This window comes from Oncorhynchus masou, chromosome 1, assembly GCF_036934945.1.
Source record: "Oncorhynchus masou masou isolate Uvic2021 chromosome 1, UVic_Omas_1.1, whole genome shotgun sequence".
Classification (NCBI taxonomy): domain Eukaryota; kingdom Metazoa; phylum Chordata; class Actinopteri; order Salmoniformes; family Salmonidae; genus Oncorhynchus; species Oncorhynchus masou.
Window position 1 is genome coordinate 29859806 of NC_088212.1, and position 17340 is coordinate 29877145.

Here is a 17340-nt window from a genome sequence, read left to right on the forward strand (position 1 = left end):
ACCATTGCATAGCAGCCATCGCTTGCCAGGATGATGACATCAATGGGTGAGGTGTGGTTGGCCACACAGATCCCTCCATTCTTGGGCTTGTTTTCACTGGGAGGATCGAGAGAGAGACAGAGAGGGACAGGATGAGTGTCAGGGGACAAGTGAGTATCAGTAAATTACTATTCCAGTGTAAGCTAGAGCCTAACTACTCAGTAGATGATGGAAAATGTAGTCCTAATGGGTTTGAGGGAGAAACTCAGCGCCCTCTCCTTCACCTCTCCCTAATTAACATGAAAGTGGGAGGAGGCTAATGATGTTGGAGTTCAAAGCCAGACCCCCTGAGCATGCTGGACTCTGGTAGGAGCCCAAATTCCGAGGAGATAATGTTGCTGATCGTTTTACCAAAAGAGAGAGCCCATCTTACACCACTTCTGTATTTTTAGCCCCACCCAGACTCGAGAGGCACATGGTGTAACAGGCCCAGCACAACATGTAGATTTCTTCAGGGCTAACAGGCAGAGCAAGACGGAACATAATTCATACTGAATACACCACATTCCTATAAAGAAATGTCTATTATTATTAGTAGTAAACGTCTTTAGTTTATGATCAGTTATTTTTATCATCATGGATAAGTCTTCCAAAACATTTGCTCTGAGGGACAATTTCACAGACAGAGTTTATCTTAACCCTTCTGGTCTTGGACTTAACGGTTTATTTGAATGACTAGGCCTATTGTTTAATTACACTCCCCGACTATGACGGCTCATATTATTTTTTTAAACTGCAAAACAAAGGGTATCTTGACAAGTTCATATGACAAGTTCCCTCTCTGACCTAGAGTTGGGGATGAGAAGGACTGAAGGACTTTTTTCAATTTGATAGAGACGTTTCCCTTTTTGCAACATTTCCTCAAATATTCTTCTTTACCTTATCTCATTTGAATCAACATTGGCTAGTAAGAGCTTTGTCAAACAAACATGTGACTAGTGGTTTTGTAAAGGCGGTGCTCTACGGCAGTTATTCAAATCAACACATCAAGACAGGTCAGGGGGCAGTGTATGGCATTGTCTCGCACCACAACAACTGAGGATCAATACAAATTCATCATCAGATGACATTTGAACCTGACAGAAAACTGCTTGCATCATGTCAAAGTAAATGTCCACTGTAACATAAACTGTCTAGGGTAGAGTGGTGTAGTGTAGTCTGGGTAAATATAATTCATCCAATTAACTTCCAGTACTACTTCCTGCTTAGCTGTGCCTGGACTGTTCTCCCACTGCACAGACTATCACACTGTGGGTGTTAATGCCTGAAGAAAGATAGATTTGCATGTTTCTCTGCCCCTGTCCCTTTGGTGACACCTAGCCTGGTAATGTCCAGGGCAGCAGTTTGTGCTGGATGCCTCTAAGGGTACTCTACCCCAGACCTAAATGGAATGAGATGGCCTTGTTGGAGCAGCCCTTGCTTTGTGTGTGTGGGCGCCAGGCGGTCGTGTCTACAGGCTTTTGAACTCCATCTAAGCGGACTCTGCTCAGCACAGTGGACATGAATGTAGATTGCTACTGGCTCTCAGCGACTACTCCAGTCATTGCTCAAGAATTCAAACTTATTTATTGATGTGGGCTCTAGTACACAGACCAGTAGTGTTCATCTTTCAACAAAGGTATATAGTGCATGTTGTTCCTAATAATGCTTTCTACGTGTTTTGCATGAATATTCTGTGTGTTGAGTGGCGTTTCTGCTGCTTACCTGTCGTGGTAGGTGATGATGGCAGTGAGAGCTCTTACACAGATCCGGTAACACATCAGATGCACCTGCTCACTGAGGAAGTTCTTCATCCTTCAGGAAAAACACAGAAAACAGGGCCTGAGTCTCAACACTTACTATGTTGTTCCTACCCTAATTACAATGTTACTACTCAGGTAATAAGGAAAGTGATACAATTATGAGAAATCCTGTCTTACCTCCCATTTGGAAGAAACCCGATGATGGAGGTGAGTACGACCAGAAGACCCACCCCGGTGAAGGCAAGAGTTACCCTGTCAGAGAACACACAGAGCTCCAGTCAAACACAGCCCATTACAACCCAGTCTAATCATAGACGTCTGTGCATATCAGAGAACATACAGAGTATAGGCCTATTCAAGGTTTCTAAGCCGACAGCTGGCAGTGCTTTCACTCTTGAATGCAATCACGTTTTGACTGCATCCCTTTTGATTTAAACAAAACTTTGCCCATGGAAGAAGTGTTCAGAAAGTGACTTTTTGGACCACAATGCCAAAACATTCAGGAGATAAAGATGCTCAAAGTGGGTCCATTTTGAATACCCCACCATAACATGAGACATCCATGTCTTCATCACTGGAAAATATAAACGGTTGAGTTTTATATAATTTAAAAGCTTACAACAGGGTTGTCAAACTATCTTATAATTTAATAGTTTTTTTTTAATACAAACTATGAAACGTTTTAACCATCAACGTCAGTTATCTAAAACGCATAAATTCCAATTTTTTTCCAGATTCGCATGTGTTGTAGCTTAAACCCTACTTTACATCATCTTTGGTTTTTGTTCATGCTCTTGAATACAGTGGATGTCATTTCAAAACATAGAAATATAATTCATAGAATGGACCTATCCCTTCAGACCACTGCAATTTGGCTGGTATACCATTGAAATGTAAATTGAATTTGTAACTTCTATATACTACCACAAAGATGGCCGCTGGTCACCCCAATGTCAAATGCCAACTTAAAATGGTCATGTTTATTCTATTATCTATATTTATATTATTTCAATAGGTTTCCTATGGAGAATTGACAGTATCATTTAAAACAGTCCACACATTATTTGATATGTGGACCTCCAACCATCATTGTAGTACCATTTCAAAGTAGAAATGTATATTTTATTCCCATTTTAGTACATTTATCAGCCAAAACATGACACCCGATCTGTATTCAAGAGCATGTTGTGTCCGATAACCTCCGATAATATCTAAGGCACTGCATCTCAGTGCAAGAGGCGTAACAACAGTCCCTGGTTCTAATTCAGGCTGTATCACAACCGGCCATGATTGGGAGTCCCATAGGGCAGCACACAATTGGCCCAGGGTCATCCGGGCCGTCATTGTAAATAAGAATTTGTTCTTAACTAGTTAAATAAAGATTACACAGACACACACAAACCACACTAACCGAAAGGTTATTTTGTTGGCATTTACATATGTCCCCATTACCAGTAAAACATAATCAAAACCTATTTCTTTCACTTACTTGCTGTGCTGCGCTGTTTCGTTGTTCATTTGTTCAGTCGTTTCATTCTCAACCAGGATTTCTATGGAATGCCGTTTGGGTCTTTGCGTGTCAAAAAAGACAAGTCAAATAACACTATTTGACGTGTCAAATAAGCTTGTTGACCAATCAGGACCTGAATATGACTGCACGTCACATAATAATTTAACGCGTTTATTAATTTATTATGTAGTTATTACACATTGATTACACTATCCCTCGTATTTCATATGTCTCAACGATCCATCGATACATATGCTATGATGCTGGTAAAGTTGTCTCGCGCACCTACAGTGCTGGTCATAAAAAAAGCTAGCTAGCTCATGGATGCAAACAATGTTCTTCAGCAAAAACATAGCAAAACGACATCTGTTTCAGTAGCTATAGTTAGCTAGCTAGCTATATAGATAGGTGTCATCTAAAATAACCCTAATTTATAAGACAGTTCTTACTTGATTAATGGTGGTCGGCCCCATCTATGTGAAGCTAGCTACAATAAGGATTAGCCACAATAGTTGACTTTGCGGTTAGCCTTCAAAATAAAAGTATGGCATAATTCTACTATTTGTATTCATTTGCATCACTGTCAATGACATACTTTAATTTTGAAGGCTAACCGCAAAGTCAACTATAGCTACTGAACACATAACCCGGTCCGGTCGAGCCTCACAAGCCAGATGAAGCTAGCTGGCTGCTTATAATGTTAGCTCTGGGCAACAGGGTTAAGTAGCTGGCTAGCTATTTATTTTCAGGAACTGAAGTTCAATTTCAATAGGCGAACAACAAGTGGCAACCTAGCTAATACTTACAAGGATTCCTAAATCATTGCTAAGAATAATGAAAATGACTGCAGTTTCATTGCAGGTCATTGCATTCAGGCTGGTTGTAATGGTGCTAGCTAGGTACCGAGCTAAATCTAGCTATCCCAGAAGTTGCGGTCGAACAAATTATGCTTTATTACCAACGCAGTATTGTAAACACATCATTCGTGGCCGGTGTTTGCAGACTTTTTTTAACAGCTTTGACAGTGCTACTGTATCTTTTTTGGCACGCAAAGACCCAAACAGCATTCCATAGTATGTATGTTGTGAAGCTAATAGCAGGGACGGTATTACTGTGCAACTCCGGTAGGGCAACATCTGAAAAATAGCGCACTTGGTAGTGTGTACCGGTGTTCGACCAGTCGGCGAAAGCCAACATCACCCACGACAGAGGATGGTTGATTATCAAGGGCAATGAATTCCATTATCTTGGCTTTAATGGATTTCTCCTTTGAGTTGTCTCGCTGAAATGTTCTTACTCTTTCAACTGACTGCTCGACTTGTTGACTGCTCGATCCACATAGCAGACATTGTGTGGGCTAGGTTAGGAATGCTGTCCTGTACGTGCAGCGCAAAATTTTACGTGGTGTCATTACGTCACATACCTACGCTATATAGGTATGCACAGTAGCTTTAACATCGTTTTTTAACATCGCCGTTAAACCAGATTCCGATATGTTCACCGATATATCGTGCATCCCTAGTAATGACCATGTTGTTTAACTTCTTAAGGTATAGGGGGCAGCATTTTCACTTTTGGACAAATAGCGTGCCCAAATTCAACTTCCTGCTACTCATGCCAAGAATATAAGATATGCATATTATTTGGGGAATGCAAAATAGGGAATGCAAAATAGGTCAACTTTGAGCACCTTTATTTATTGAATAGTCTGACATTCAGGTCCAAAAGGTCACATTCTGAGCACTTATACAATGTAAAAATATGTATTGAAGGGTTCGTTCATATCAAAAAGGGTGCTGTCAAAAAGTGATTGAATTCAAATGATTGAATTGAATTCAAATGGATTTACCCTCTTAACGGTAGCTGTCAATTGGACACGGATTTTCTCACTGGATACACATAAATGTATTGATTACCCAAGTGAAGCCTACTCTCATTAATAAGAACCATGTTATCATGTGTGGTAAAGCTGGCAGGCAGCAAGTCTAATCCAGGGGAATCCCAACTACACACGGCTGGGCTGGTGGAGAAGGCACAGATATGGATTTAGCAGAGCTCATTAGCTCCATTTCGCATGTGAGGAAAGGTGAGTGTGTAAGCAGGAGGTGATCGAGGTTAACAGACTCAGAACACTGACCTAAAGTGGTTGTAGGGGCTCACTGCCTGGTGTTGATTTATTTTCTTTACCCCTTTTTCTCCCCAATTGGTAGCTACAGTCTTGTCCCATCGCTGCAACTCCTGTACAGACTTGGGAGAGGAGATGATCGAGAGCCATGCGTCCTCTGAAACACGACCCTGCCAAGCTGCACTGCTTGACACACAGCTCGCTTAACCCACCAATGTGTCGGAGGAAACACAGTACAACTGGCCATTGTGTCAGCATGCATGCGCCCAGCCCGCCACAGGAGTCGCTAGAGCGTGATGGGACAAGGACATCCTGGCCGGCCAAATCCTTCCCTAACCCAGACAACACTGGGACAATTGTGCACCGCCTCATGGGTCTCTGCCTGGTGGTTTTAATTAAAGTCACTGATTGGGGAGAGTCCTACCTGCCCCCCACGCATAAACCAGATTACAATCTGAACTCACCCCTGATGTCCTAAAGAAGTAAAAGGACACCTTTACCTCTTCCCACTCCACAGCCAGATGACAGCTGTTGGGCATGCTTTTAGGGGGCTTAAATGAAAAGCTATTGCCATGTAATTAGTCATTAGACAAAGCTACTTAGCCTAAAGCTAAATTTTTCTAGAGATTCACCACAAAATGACGACAGTGAGATGAAAGTGACTAAACTTACAAACTACCGTGGGAACAACTAGAGGCACCTATGAGATATCACCAGGAATTCCATGGCAATGGTCAAGCCATAAAATACTTGATACTATGATCAGATACTTTGCAATGCAATCTGAACAGTTTTCATATGGGACAAACTGTAGCCTCCTAGGCTATAGTTAGAGGCTATTCTCATTGACATCTATATCTTACATTACATTTTGCCTTACCTTTCATTGTGTCTGGTAATGTGACATTCTTGCTCTGCAGCTCCAAATGTAGCGTAATTATCAGCATTACGGTAGCCACTAAGCTTGCAAATTATTAAACTACGTGAGCAACTGCTCTAAAACATATTAGCTACACTCTTGAATAATGCAACCAAACCATATTACGCTCTTGAATAATGCAACAATTCACAAGCATATGCAGACAATTAAAGGGTTTATTTTCTTGTTTATACACGCATTAGCTAAATGTAGCTTGCAAGACAATAACACTGCTAGCTAGCTATGCTAGCAAGTAACTTTAGCATATTGAACATCTGCCCCTCTCATATGAATATAAAAGTACAGTTTCAGTGTATTAAAGTTACATTCGAACAAACCAGGCTTAATGGTATCAATATGAAAGTAATTCCATAGGGTAAATGCAAAATTGCCCTATCCCACCCTTGACAAGAGGAATACCAACAACGGTGCCCCCCAGGAGGGTGCGCTCAGCTCCCTCCTGTACTCCCTGTTCACTGATGACTGGGTGACAACGCACGACTCCAACTCCATCATCAAGTTTGCTGACGACACAACGGTGGTAGGTCTAATAGCCAACAATGACGAGACAGCCTACAGGGAGGAGGATAGTGCCTTGGCAGAGTGGTGCCAGGGGCTACATCACTGCCTTGCAGGGCAACTCCACCACCCGCAACCACATGGCTCTCCCAACACATCATCGGGGGCACGCTGCCTCCAGGACATCTACAGCACCCAGTGTCATAGGACGTCCAAGAAGATCATCAAGGACCTCAGCCACCCGAGCAATGGCCTGTTCACCATGCTACTATCTAGCAGATGGAGACAGGGCAGGTGCAACAAAGGGCCAGAGAGACTGAAAAACAGCTTCTATATCCAGGCAATCAGACTGTTGAAAAGGCATCACTAGCCGGATACCACCCGGTACTCTGCCCTGCACCTTAAGAGACTGCGGCCCCCTGTACGTATATAGAGACATTGAACACGGATCACTTTGGCAATGTTTACCTACTGTTGCCCACTTTATATGTATATACTTTATTCTAGTCTCATGTCTCATCTTATATAACTATTGCTGTACACACCTTTTCTATTCATATACTGTCTATACACACCATTTATATATACATTTATATTCCGGACTCTGACATTGCTTGTTCTGATATTTCATAATCATTATTTATTTTTTATTTTTTTGAAGAATGTGTGTATTGCTATTGTATTGCTAGATATTACTGCACTGTTGGAGCTAGAAACATAAGCATTTCGCTGTACCTGTGATAAAATCCACAAATCTGTGTACGCGACAAATAAACGTTGATTTTGATTTGAAAACGGTGATAATTCCCCTGGTGATCAGCGTCTTGCTGCATACTTCTTTCCTGGAGCAGCCAAGTGGGGAAAAACAGTTGTGCTTCCCATTTCTTACAGATACAGCAACATTTTTAGAATGTAAGAGGCTGTTAGTGCAGATTCAGGTGAAAACTCAATAAAACAAGTCTCAAATATAATGAAAATGTCTATACATTTCTGCTGTTTCAAAAACATTGCTCTGCTATTAGTATTTGTGCTGTATAAATGTTGGTCTTAACGAGACAATTCTGTTAACACTTCCCTGCTTACAGCGGGTCAACTGTTGGATGAGACCTCTAGAAGTAGTGTTAGAGATGTGAGAAATGCCAAAGTTTACATGTCTCTTGAGAATCGCTACCTATCAAAATTCTTCTTAATTCTCATCAATGAGAACAACCCCTAAGTGGCTGTATACAATCAGAATGAAAGTTGCTTATTGTTTTTCATATAAAACAGCTGTTTATGGGAAAGTGATTTTTCTATGTTCACTTCTTGCAACTGCAATCATGGGACAGCGAGGCCAAGTGCATCAGCTCAGTCTCTGTGTGCAGCAGGGGCTTATTAGTAGCCTATAGAGAGGGAGACTGTGTGTCTGGGTCTACAATGGTGGCCTGGCTGGCTCATGGGTGATTGGACTCAGGCCAGACTGGTTTAGTCCTGGGTCACTGCCCTTTTGTCTGCCCAGCGAACTCTCTCACTCCTGGCCCTGGGGGGGATATCTCCATACTTAATGGAAAGTGATGGCTTCCTCTCAGCTGAACGCAGTGAAAACGTACATACAGTGCATTCAGAAAGTATTCATTCCCCTTGACTTCTTGCACATTTTGTTACAGCCTTATTCTGAAATGGATTAAATTGTTTTTTTCCCCCTCATCAATCTACACATCCCATGATGACAAAGCAAAAACTGGTTTAGACAATTTAACACAGAAAAAAAACTGAACGTTCACATTTACATAAGTATTCAGACATTTTACTCAGTACTTTGTTGAAGCACCTTTGGCAGTGATTACAGCCTTGAGTCTTCTTGACGCTACAAGCTTGGCACACCTGTATTTGGGGTGTTTCTCCCATTCCTCTCTGCAGATCCTCGCAAGCTCTGCACAGCTATTTTCAGGTCTCTCCAGAGATGTCTGATCGGGTTCAAGTCCGGGCTCTGGCTGGGCCACTCATGGACATTCAGAGACTTGTCCCAAAGCCATTCCTGCATTGTCTTGGCTGTGTGCTTAGGGTCGTTGTCCTGTTGAAAGGTGAACCTTCCCCCCCAGTCTGAGGTCCTGAGTCCTCTGGAGACGGATTTCATCAAGGATCTCTCTGTACTTTGCGCCATTCATCTTTCCCCCACCTGAATTTTGAAGTGCTGCAGAGATGGTTGTTCTTCTGGAAGGCTCTCCCATCTCCACAGAGGAACTCTGGAGCTCTGTCAGAGTGACCATCGGGTTCTTGGTCAACTCCCTACTCCCCCGATTGCGCAGTTTGGCCGAGCGGCCAGCTCTAGGAAGAGTCTTGGTGGTTCCAAACTTTTTCAATTTAAGAATGATGGAGGCCACTGTGTTTTTGGGGACCTTCAATGCTGCAGAAATGTTTTGGTACCCTTCCCCAGATTTGTGTCTCAACACAATCCTGTCTCTGAGCTCTACATACAATTCCTTCAACCTCATGGCTTTGTTTTTGCTCTGACATGCACTGCCAACTGTGGGACCTGACATAGATAGGTGTCAGCCTTTCCAAATCATGTCCAATCAATTGAATTTACCACAGGTGGGCCCTAAACAAGTTGTAGAAACATCTCAAGGATGATAAATGGCAACAGGATGCACGTGAGCTCAATTTCGAATCTCATAGCAAAGGGTCTGAAAATATAGGTAAATGTGACTAGTTTCAGGAAACTAGGCATGTCGCGCGTCACTACATCATAGGAGCACCATTTGAACGTAATGGCAGAAATTCCTTCTGGAACATGTGAACTTTCATGTGCCTTAATAGCAAACGTGTATGCCATCTGTAAATAATAATAAAATAGTTCAATTACGAGCCTAGCTTGTTTAGCCATGGAAAAAGACAGCAACATTACCGCTAGCCATGATTGGCTGAGATAATGAGTGGTCTTTTCATGCCGAGAGATTAGTTTGGATTGGTCTCCCATGTAGTGCGCTTCTGTTTATAATATGAGCTGGTCAGTATGTGTAGATAATCCTTTCTTACACGGCTTTTTTGAAAGATAGTAGACCTGCATAAGTTTTGCTCTCCACTTTCTGGAAGACCGAGTTTGGAAATCAATGGAATTAGAGTATGATAGCTAAGGAAATTGAGAAAATTCTGGCGTTTGATTGCAAATATGCAGACAGAGTTGAAAGGAGAACACCCAGAAGGCTGTTGTATAAAACACCTGTCTCCGGATTACATCTTCAAACTAAGGGCAACCATGGCATCCGTGACAGAGGGAGAAGCGTCCATCCATGTATACAGGTAAGAGAGTCTAGCTAGCTCCATTTTCTAATATTACACGTTTCTAATTTTGTCAGAAAGTCGTTTTCATTTCAAGTGAAAGTGTACTGTTAGCTACCTAGCTAACGTTACTTGTATGATCTGTTTAGTAATATTATTCTTATCGCAGAGCCATTTGCATTGCTAGTTATAGTCTAATGTTAGCTAGAACCTGGTAGGTTAGCTACCTGCATATTCATGCAGGGTAGTAATGTTATGAGTTATGGTTCATTGTTTAGCTAGTCAGCTAAAAAGACTCCACTATGCAAGTAACTATTTCAATAGAATGTTTATGATGTCACTGCAACAACTGTCGATAGACGTAACTGGTAAATTTGATCTTGCTATCTACTCCGATTTCAGAGCACTCTAGTCTGAGTGTGCCAGAGCGCAGAATATCTGACACGTTTACAAACGCTCAATACTGGTTGAATATGGCCTGTGTCGGTAAACCTTGGCAAAAAAAGCGTAATTAGGGGGCCTCCCGAGTGTCGCAGTGGTCTAAGGCTGTGCCACTAGAGATTCTGGGTTCGAGTCCAGGCTCTGTCCCGACCGGGAGACCTATGGGATGGCAGGTAGGACTCTCCCCAATCAATGACTTTAATTAAAACCACCAGGCAAGCCTCCCGAGTGGCGCAGCAGTCTACGGGTTCGATCCCGGGTTGTGTCGCGACCGGGAGACCCATGAGGCGGTGCGAAATTGGCCCAGTGTCGTCCGAGTTGGGGGAGGGTTTGGCCAGCATGGATGTCCTTGTCCCATCGCGCACGAGCAACTCCTGTGGCGGGCCGGGCGCAGTGCACACTGACACGGTCACCAGGTGCACGGTGTTTCATCTGACACATTGGTGCAGCTGGCTTCCGGGTTAAGTGGGCATTGTGTCAAGAAGCAGTGTGGCTTGGTTGGGTTGTGTTTCAGGGAAAGCACGGCTCTCGACCTTCGCCTCTCCCGAGTCTGTACGATTGTCGATGAGACAAGACTTTAACTACCAACTCGATACCACGAAATTGTGGAGAAAAAGGGGGTACTTTTTAAAATTTTAAACAAGCGGAATTAAATTGTTGCCAGCAGCACAGTTGCAGTCACCAACGCTCTGGATAACATAAAAACAGCCTAAACTGCTCTGCTAGGGCGAGTAAAATGGTCAGAATGAGCTGTTCTCTCATTTGTGTTTAGAAGTATCAAGCAAGCTAGCCAATGTCAGCCAGTTAGCTTGGATGCCTGACTGTTGCTGTTAGGTCAGAACGCTCGGATCAACCCTACTTTTCAGCAAGAGCATCCAGTGTGCGCTCTGGATGCTCCAAGAGCGAAATGCTCGGAATTTACGAACAGCGAATCCGACAACACTTTGAGTTTACGAAAGCCCAGAGCACACTGGCACTCCAGATTAAATTTATGAACACACCCGTAGTATAAACCAACCTAGGTGTCTTGAAGTTTTTGGTTGTTTAGTACATAGCCTCATATGTGAATCCTTAAAGAGATGGGTGGGGATAAAGCGTTTAAGAGGGTGTGAACGATGCTGAATGGGTGTAGACAAAGAAGAGCTCTCCTGTAGGTACCAAAATATTCAAGGGCCATTTTGTCAAAAGTGAGGTTACAAGTTTATCAACTTTCAAAGCAAAATTACTTTCCCATTGTTCTTGAAACTGTAGTGTAAGACATACCATTTTCTAGTTCTGAATCTACTTTTATTCAATGTAAAAAACACAATTTCAAATTTTGCTGAATAAAACCGAATCGAGCAGGTCAGTCACAAATATGGTATTTCTGTTTTAAAAACATTTCTAAAAACCTGTTTTTACTTTGTCATTATGGAGTATTGTGTGTAGATTGATGAGGGGAAAAAAACATTTAACCAAGAATTTAACGTAACAAAATGTGGAAAGGGTCAAGGGGTCTGAATACTTTCCGAATGCACTGTACACAGATTACAATGAATTCCCATGATATAATAAGAGTGTGTCATATGTTCTCTAGGAGAAACAAGGAGAGGTGTCTGAGGTCAGCCTGTCCATCTTTGTTTACACATGTCAGAAAACAGAGAGTGTTATTACTGAACCAACCAGCGCCACTTCTGATCCCTTCCCCTAACCTTGACCCGGTCTTACCTGAGAGGCAGAAGGAAGCCGTAGCGGATCACCACCCCCAGCCCCCACAGGACAGTCAGCCTCAGACTGATGTGCTGGAAGTTGTAGTTGCTACGGGTCAGCAGGTTCCATGACTCCAGCTCCTCAGCAGAAAACCTCTTGGTCACCTCGTCGTCCATGATGCTCTCAACTCCTTGCCGGCAGAAGTAGAAGATGTCGGACATCTCAAACTCGGAGGCATGGTCCAGGTCCCGGTTACTGCCACTGCGCCGGATCTCCTTTATCTCCTCCTCCAGGGAGGTGGGCTCTTTGGCGATGATGGCTGAAATGCACCGGGGAGACATGGGAAATGGTTAACCACTACCAATTTACCCATCAGACACACTCATTAACAACAACACACTCATACACAGAGCCCGTCACTCACCATTAGAGTAAGGCTTGTACAAGAGATGGTTGTTGTCCTTGGCTCCTCTTTCAATCCTATGTGTGGCCCACTACAAGGAGAGTCATTTAAAGTAGACAGATGTTAGCTTACATTTTGCAGAGAAAAAAACTTTCTGGCTCATTCAGACAATAATCAAATTCTAAACAATAGACTGACCAAATAAAATGTCATAAAATGACAAACAGCTTCATGCCTTATTACAGAAATTATGTCGGTTTGTCAGATTAGATATTAAAATGACAGCTAGGTCTATATAGATATGTCCATTGTCTTTTACCCACAACACTTGAGCTCATAAAGACTTGCAATAAATTGCAGACATTATCTCAACAAGTGCCATTTTCAATAGGCCTATATTTCAGAAACTGAAACAGTAGAACATCAAATCTGTTAACGCTACTATGATGATAAGTTATTGATATTAGCTGGTGTTACAATTCCAAGGCAGACAGATATTGTGAGGGAAGTCTGTCTCCACATACATCATTAGAATGATTAGATTGTAATATTTTATTTTCCATTTTTAAATGCATTCACATAGTAGCTGTTTGTTTTATGTAGGCCTCAAAGAACAGTCACATAAGCTGAAAGCACTGCAGATGTGAAAATTGTATCTATATGTGCACACTTAGACAAATAATAATCTAGTAAGAGGCTGGAAAAGAACAGAGTGTTCCCCATGTCTTGGCAATAACAGGCAGAACAGGAAGGATGAAGTGGGAGGGGATCTGCTGTTCTCAACCTTCACTCAACCCCAGGCACTGAGCAAGTTCACACAACACATTACATCATTATAAGATCCTGATGTTCACAAAGACAGACAGACAACAGAGCAGAATTCTGCTGCCAGAACATTCCAATCTGCTCAAGCATCCATCTTATACATCCACGATACTCCAATACAGTTCTGAGAGCCAAATGGCTAATGGAAGTCGCTCAGAGCACCTAGCTAACAAAAATGCTAAGAAAAGAAGGTGTTCACATTCTAAAAGGCTTTTACCAGGAAACTGGCCTTGCCAGTAGGTGCGGTTCATCTGATCAACTGCTGCACAACATTCCTCTGACAGGACTGGACATTTACTAGGCTGACCACCTGTGGAGAAGATCATTTCAACAGAGGTAGAGGCGTTATGCCTTTTGAAAGAACACTATTCACCGACGGGAGATTTTACAGTTGTTTACAACAAAATCCTTACTGACATCAAAATACCATGACATGTGAATCATAAGACTAAAGGGTAGCTTATAGGGACACCAATGTGTATGTTTGGGTGTAGGCTAGTAAAGGAGGAGCATAGCAATCCTGTTGAGTCAGTAAACTGGAACAAGGAAAAGCAAGGCTAACACATCAATTGCGACAGAGGGGTGTGGTAGCACACGATTAGGATTATGCAAAAAAATTGCTGGTGTTTGATACCTCTACATACTGCATAGGCTAGATTGAGTTCCAAGCTCCCTTGTCCATTCTCTACTCTGCAGTTGATGTAATCTTGCTGAACAGAAAGTGCTATGTCATCTGTCTGGTATACAAGAGGGTCAGGTATATCTTTGCAATATTACCATTCTCTGCATGAGATCTGATATACTAAGCATGGAGAGAAAGTTCCTGTCCATTCCCTAGATCAGAGATCATCAACTGGATTCAGCCGTGGAACAATTTTGTCTGGAGAGGATGGTCGAGGGGCCGGAACTTAATTATAAATCATTTGTAGACTACAAATTGACCGCAAGAAGCCTAAACATAAATAATATTTTCAAACCTTGCTTACATTTGTATACGATCATGTGTCTCTCTATTATGTGTGGGAATACTTGGGAATAGATTTCTTAAATTAAAATCATTTGAAGCTGATTTCCTGGTGTTTAAAAGTCTTTTATGCCCCCCAAAAATTATAATAATAAAATAAACGTTTTTTTGGGGGGGGACAAATAAAACCACCCGCTGGCTGCCAGTTGGGAGATCCTTCCCTGGATAGCAAGACGAATCCCAGAGTCCAGCTCACACATAGGCTGCTACATGCACATATACCAGTTATGAAGTTACATTCGTGACTCAAGTTACCAGCAGCAGATGTGATTTCCACATGTTGGAGACTTTAATCATTGAAGCAATACCAAGGTCTTGTATTTGCTGAAACCAAGTGAAGTATAACCTTTTCATACAATCACCTAGTTTCCAACAATCTGTCATTTTAACCCTTTACTTCTACCATACAAATGCTGGTTGACTAGACTAGGCACTACTGCGAGCTGAAAAGCTCTCATATATCAAGCCCCTGCCATCTCCCTCCGGACCATTTATTTTTGGCACTAGAATTCACTCTCAAAGGGGTTCGCTGGAAACTGCTGACAGGCTTACTTTCGACACTTAAGAAAGGAAAGGAAGAAAGAGGGTGATAACCTTCTCTGGTTTCAGCTCGAGTTCAGTTTTAGCAAGGGCTCACTAGTGAGATGTGACCAGGCAGCTAGGCTCCCACCAACCATTAAAACTTCAGATTCATCATATTGAGAGACGCTTTTTAACCCATCAGTAGGCTAAACAAGGCCAGAATGGTTGATCAAGTAGGGTCAGAAGCACAGATCCTACAAAGTAAACTTCATGCCTAAGGGTCTATTTTCATTGACAAGAATTAAGGATCATTTTTTAGAGATTCTAGAGAGGCATCGATTGTCGAGAGACATTACTGCAATGTTAACGTGCGTATTTCTCACATCTTGAACGCTACCTCCGGAGGTTGCACACAACAATCACCCGACAGTTACCCGCCTCAAAGCAGGGCAGTGTAAACAGTTGTTTCGTTGAGCCCAACATTCATACAGTAATTTGTTTTAAGGTCATTTTAATAAGCTGAAACTATACTTTTATATTCGTATGAGAGGTGTAAACGTTCATGTTTGATATGCTAACGTTATGTGTTAGACTGTTGTGCGGGATTAATTATTGTAACCTTCGGCTCTGTAGTAGAGGAACGTGTTGGTTCCTGGTCGTGAATTTTCAGTTGTACATTTTTCATTCCCCGTGTTTGGGGCCATTATTATTGTGAGCACCCTGTGGTGCGTTGGTGCATTAAAGAGCACAGCATTGCACTCTCTGTCTCCTGCGTCTGACTCCACACCCACGACACCCGGAGCATTACAGAATCCCGCACCAAAAGATTGAATGGAGTCAGCAGGAGCAGCAGCCAACCCTCTCCCATCGGTGGAGGAACAGGTTCTTCACCACACCACCGTCCTCCATCGGATCGGATCCGCGATGGATCAAGTGATGGAGAGAATGGACCGATGGGAGAGGAGTGGTCTCCTCTCGCCACCTTCGGCATCCCCGGCTCCGGACTCCCCATCTCCCGACTCCAGCACCCTCCGTCTGATGTTACCGAGGGCTTATGATGGAGCGTCTGCGGGTTGCCAGGGGTTTTTTCTTCAGCTGGAGCTATACCTGGCCACCGTCAGACCCACTCCCTCGGGAGCGGAGAGGGTGAGTGTCCTCATCTCCTGCCTCACGGGTCGTGCTCTGGAGTGGGCGAACGCAGTCTGGAATGGCCCAGACTCAGAGCGGGAGCACTACCCAGAGTTTTCCCGCCGCTTCCGTGCCGTGTTTGATCACCCTCCAGACGGCCGAGCGGTGGGAGAACGACTATTTCATCTCAGGCAGGAGAGGAGGAACGCCCAGGATTACGCGCTGGAGTTCCGGACCTTGGCAGCAGGATCTGGGTGGAACGACAGGGCCCTTATTGACCACTACAGGTGTAGTCTCCGGGAGGACGTCCGCAGGGAGTTAGCGTGTCGGGACACCGCTCTTTCCCTGGATGAGCTGATTGACATGTCCATTCGACTGGACATTCTGCTGGCTGCCCGCGGGCGTTCGGAGAGGGTCCTGTGCGTTCCACCACCCAGCCTGTGCCGCGGGGTACCGGAGGAGGAGGCCTTCCCTGCACCAACTGTGGTCGGAGAGGACACACGGCCGATCGGTGCTGGGGGAGTCCGCCTGGGAGTAGAGATGGCAGGCGGAACGCTTCTCGATCACCCCAGGTAAGTCAGCGTCAAACTCACCCAGAACCCCTTGTTTGCCACTTGTTTGTCTTAACCTTTTTCCTTCACTTTTTTCCCTCTTCCCAGCATAGGGCGCTAGTCGATTCAGGTGCAGCTGGGAACTTTATGGATCGCGGACTCGCCCTTAAGTTAGGGGTTCCGCTGGTGCCGATAGATTCTCCTTTTCCCGTGCACTCCCTAGATAGCCGGCCATTAGGGTCAGGGATGGTCAGGGAGACCACGGTCCCACTGGACATGGTGACGCAGGGGAATCATAGGGAGCGTATCAGTCTTTTTATTATTGATTCGCCTGCGTTTCCAGTGGTGCTGGGGATTCCCTGGCTGGCCCGGCACAATCATAGAATTTCGTGGAGACAGGGGGTTCAAAAACTGAAAAATTGGGCATGCAAAATTATTCAGCCCCTTTACTTTCAGTGCAGCAAACTCTCTCCAGATGTTCAGTGAGGATCTCTGAATGATCCAATGTTGACCTAAATGACTAATGATGATAAATACAATCCACCTGTGTGTAATCAAGTCTCCGTATAAATGCACCTGCACTGTGATAGTCTCAGAGGTCCGTTAAAAGCGCAGAGAGCATCATGAAGAACAAGGAACACA

The 17340-nt window shown here is 43.6% G+C and overlaps 1 protein-coding gene and 1 long non-coding RNA gene across 2 annotated transcripts in view; one reads left to right on the forward strand and one right to left on the reverse strand.

Annotated features, from left to right (window-relative positions):
- Positions 1–17340, reverse strand: part of LOC135541647 (glycerol-3-phosphate acyltransferase 4-like) — a 40169-nt gene that overhangs the window by 12695 nt on the left and 10134 nt on the right. Inside the window, exons 3-7 of the mRNA XM_064967969.1 lie at positions 12670–12739; positions 12264–12564; positions 1959–2033; positions 1744–1833; positions 3–96 (exon numbers count right to left, since the gene is read on the reverse strand). Of these exons, the coding sequence (XP_064824041.1) occupies positions 3–96; positions 1744–1833; positions 1959–2033; positions 12264–12564; positions 12670–12739 (630 nt within the window). The remainder of the gene's footprint in view (positions 1–2; positions 97–1743; positions 1834–1958; positions 2034–12263; positions 12565–12669; positions 12740–17340) is intronic.
- On the forward strand, positions 65–7793 carry LOC135541675 (uncharacterized). Its single transcript, XR_010455984.1, has 3 exons — positions 65–149; positions 5261–5377; positions 5502–7793. It is a non-coding gene; the product is annotated as an uncharacterized LOC135541675 (long non-coding RNA).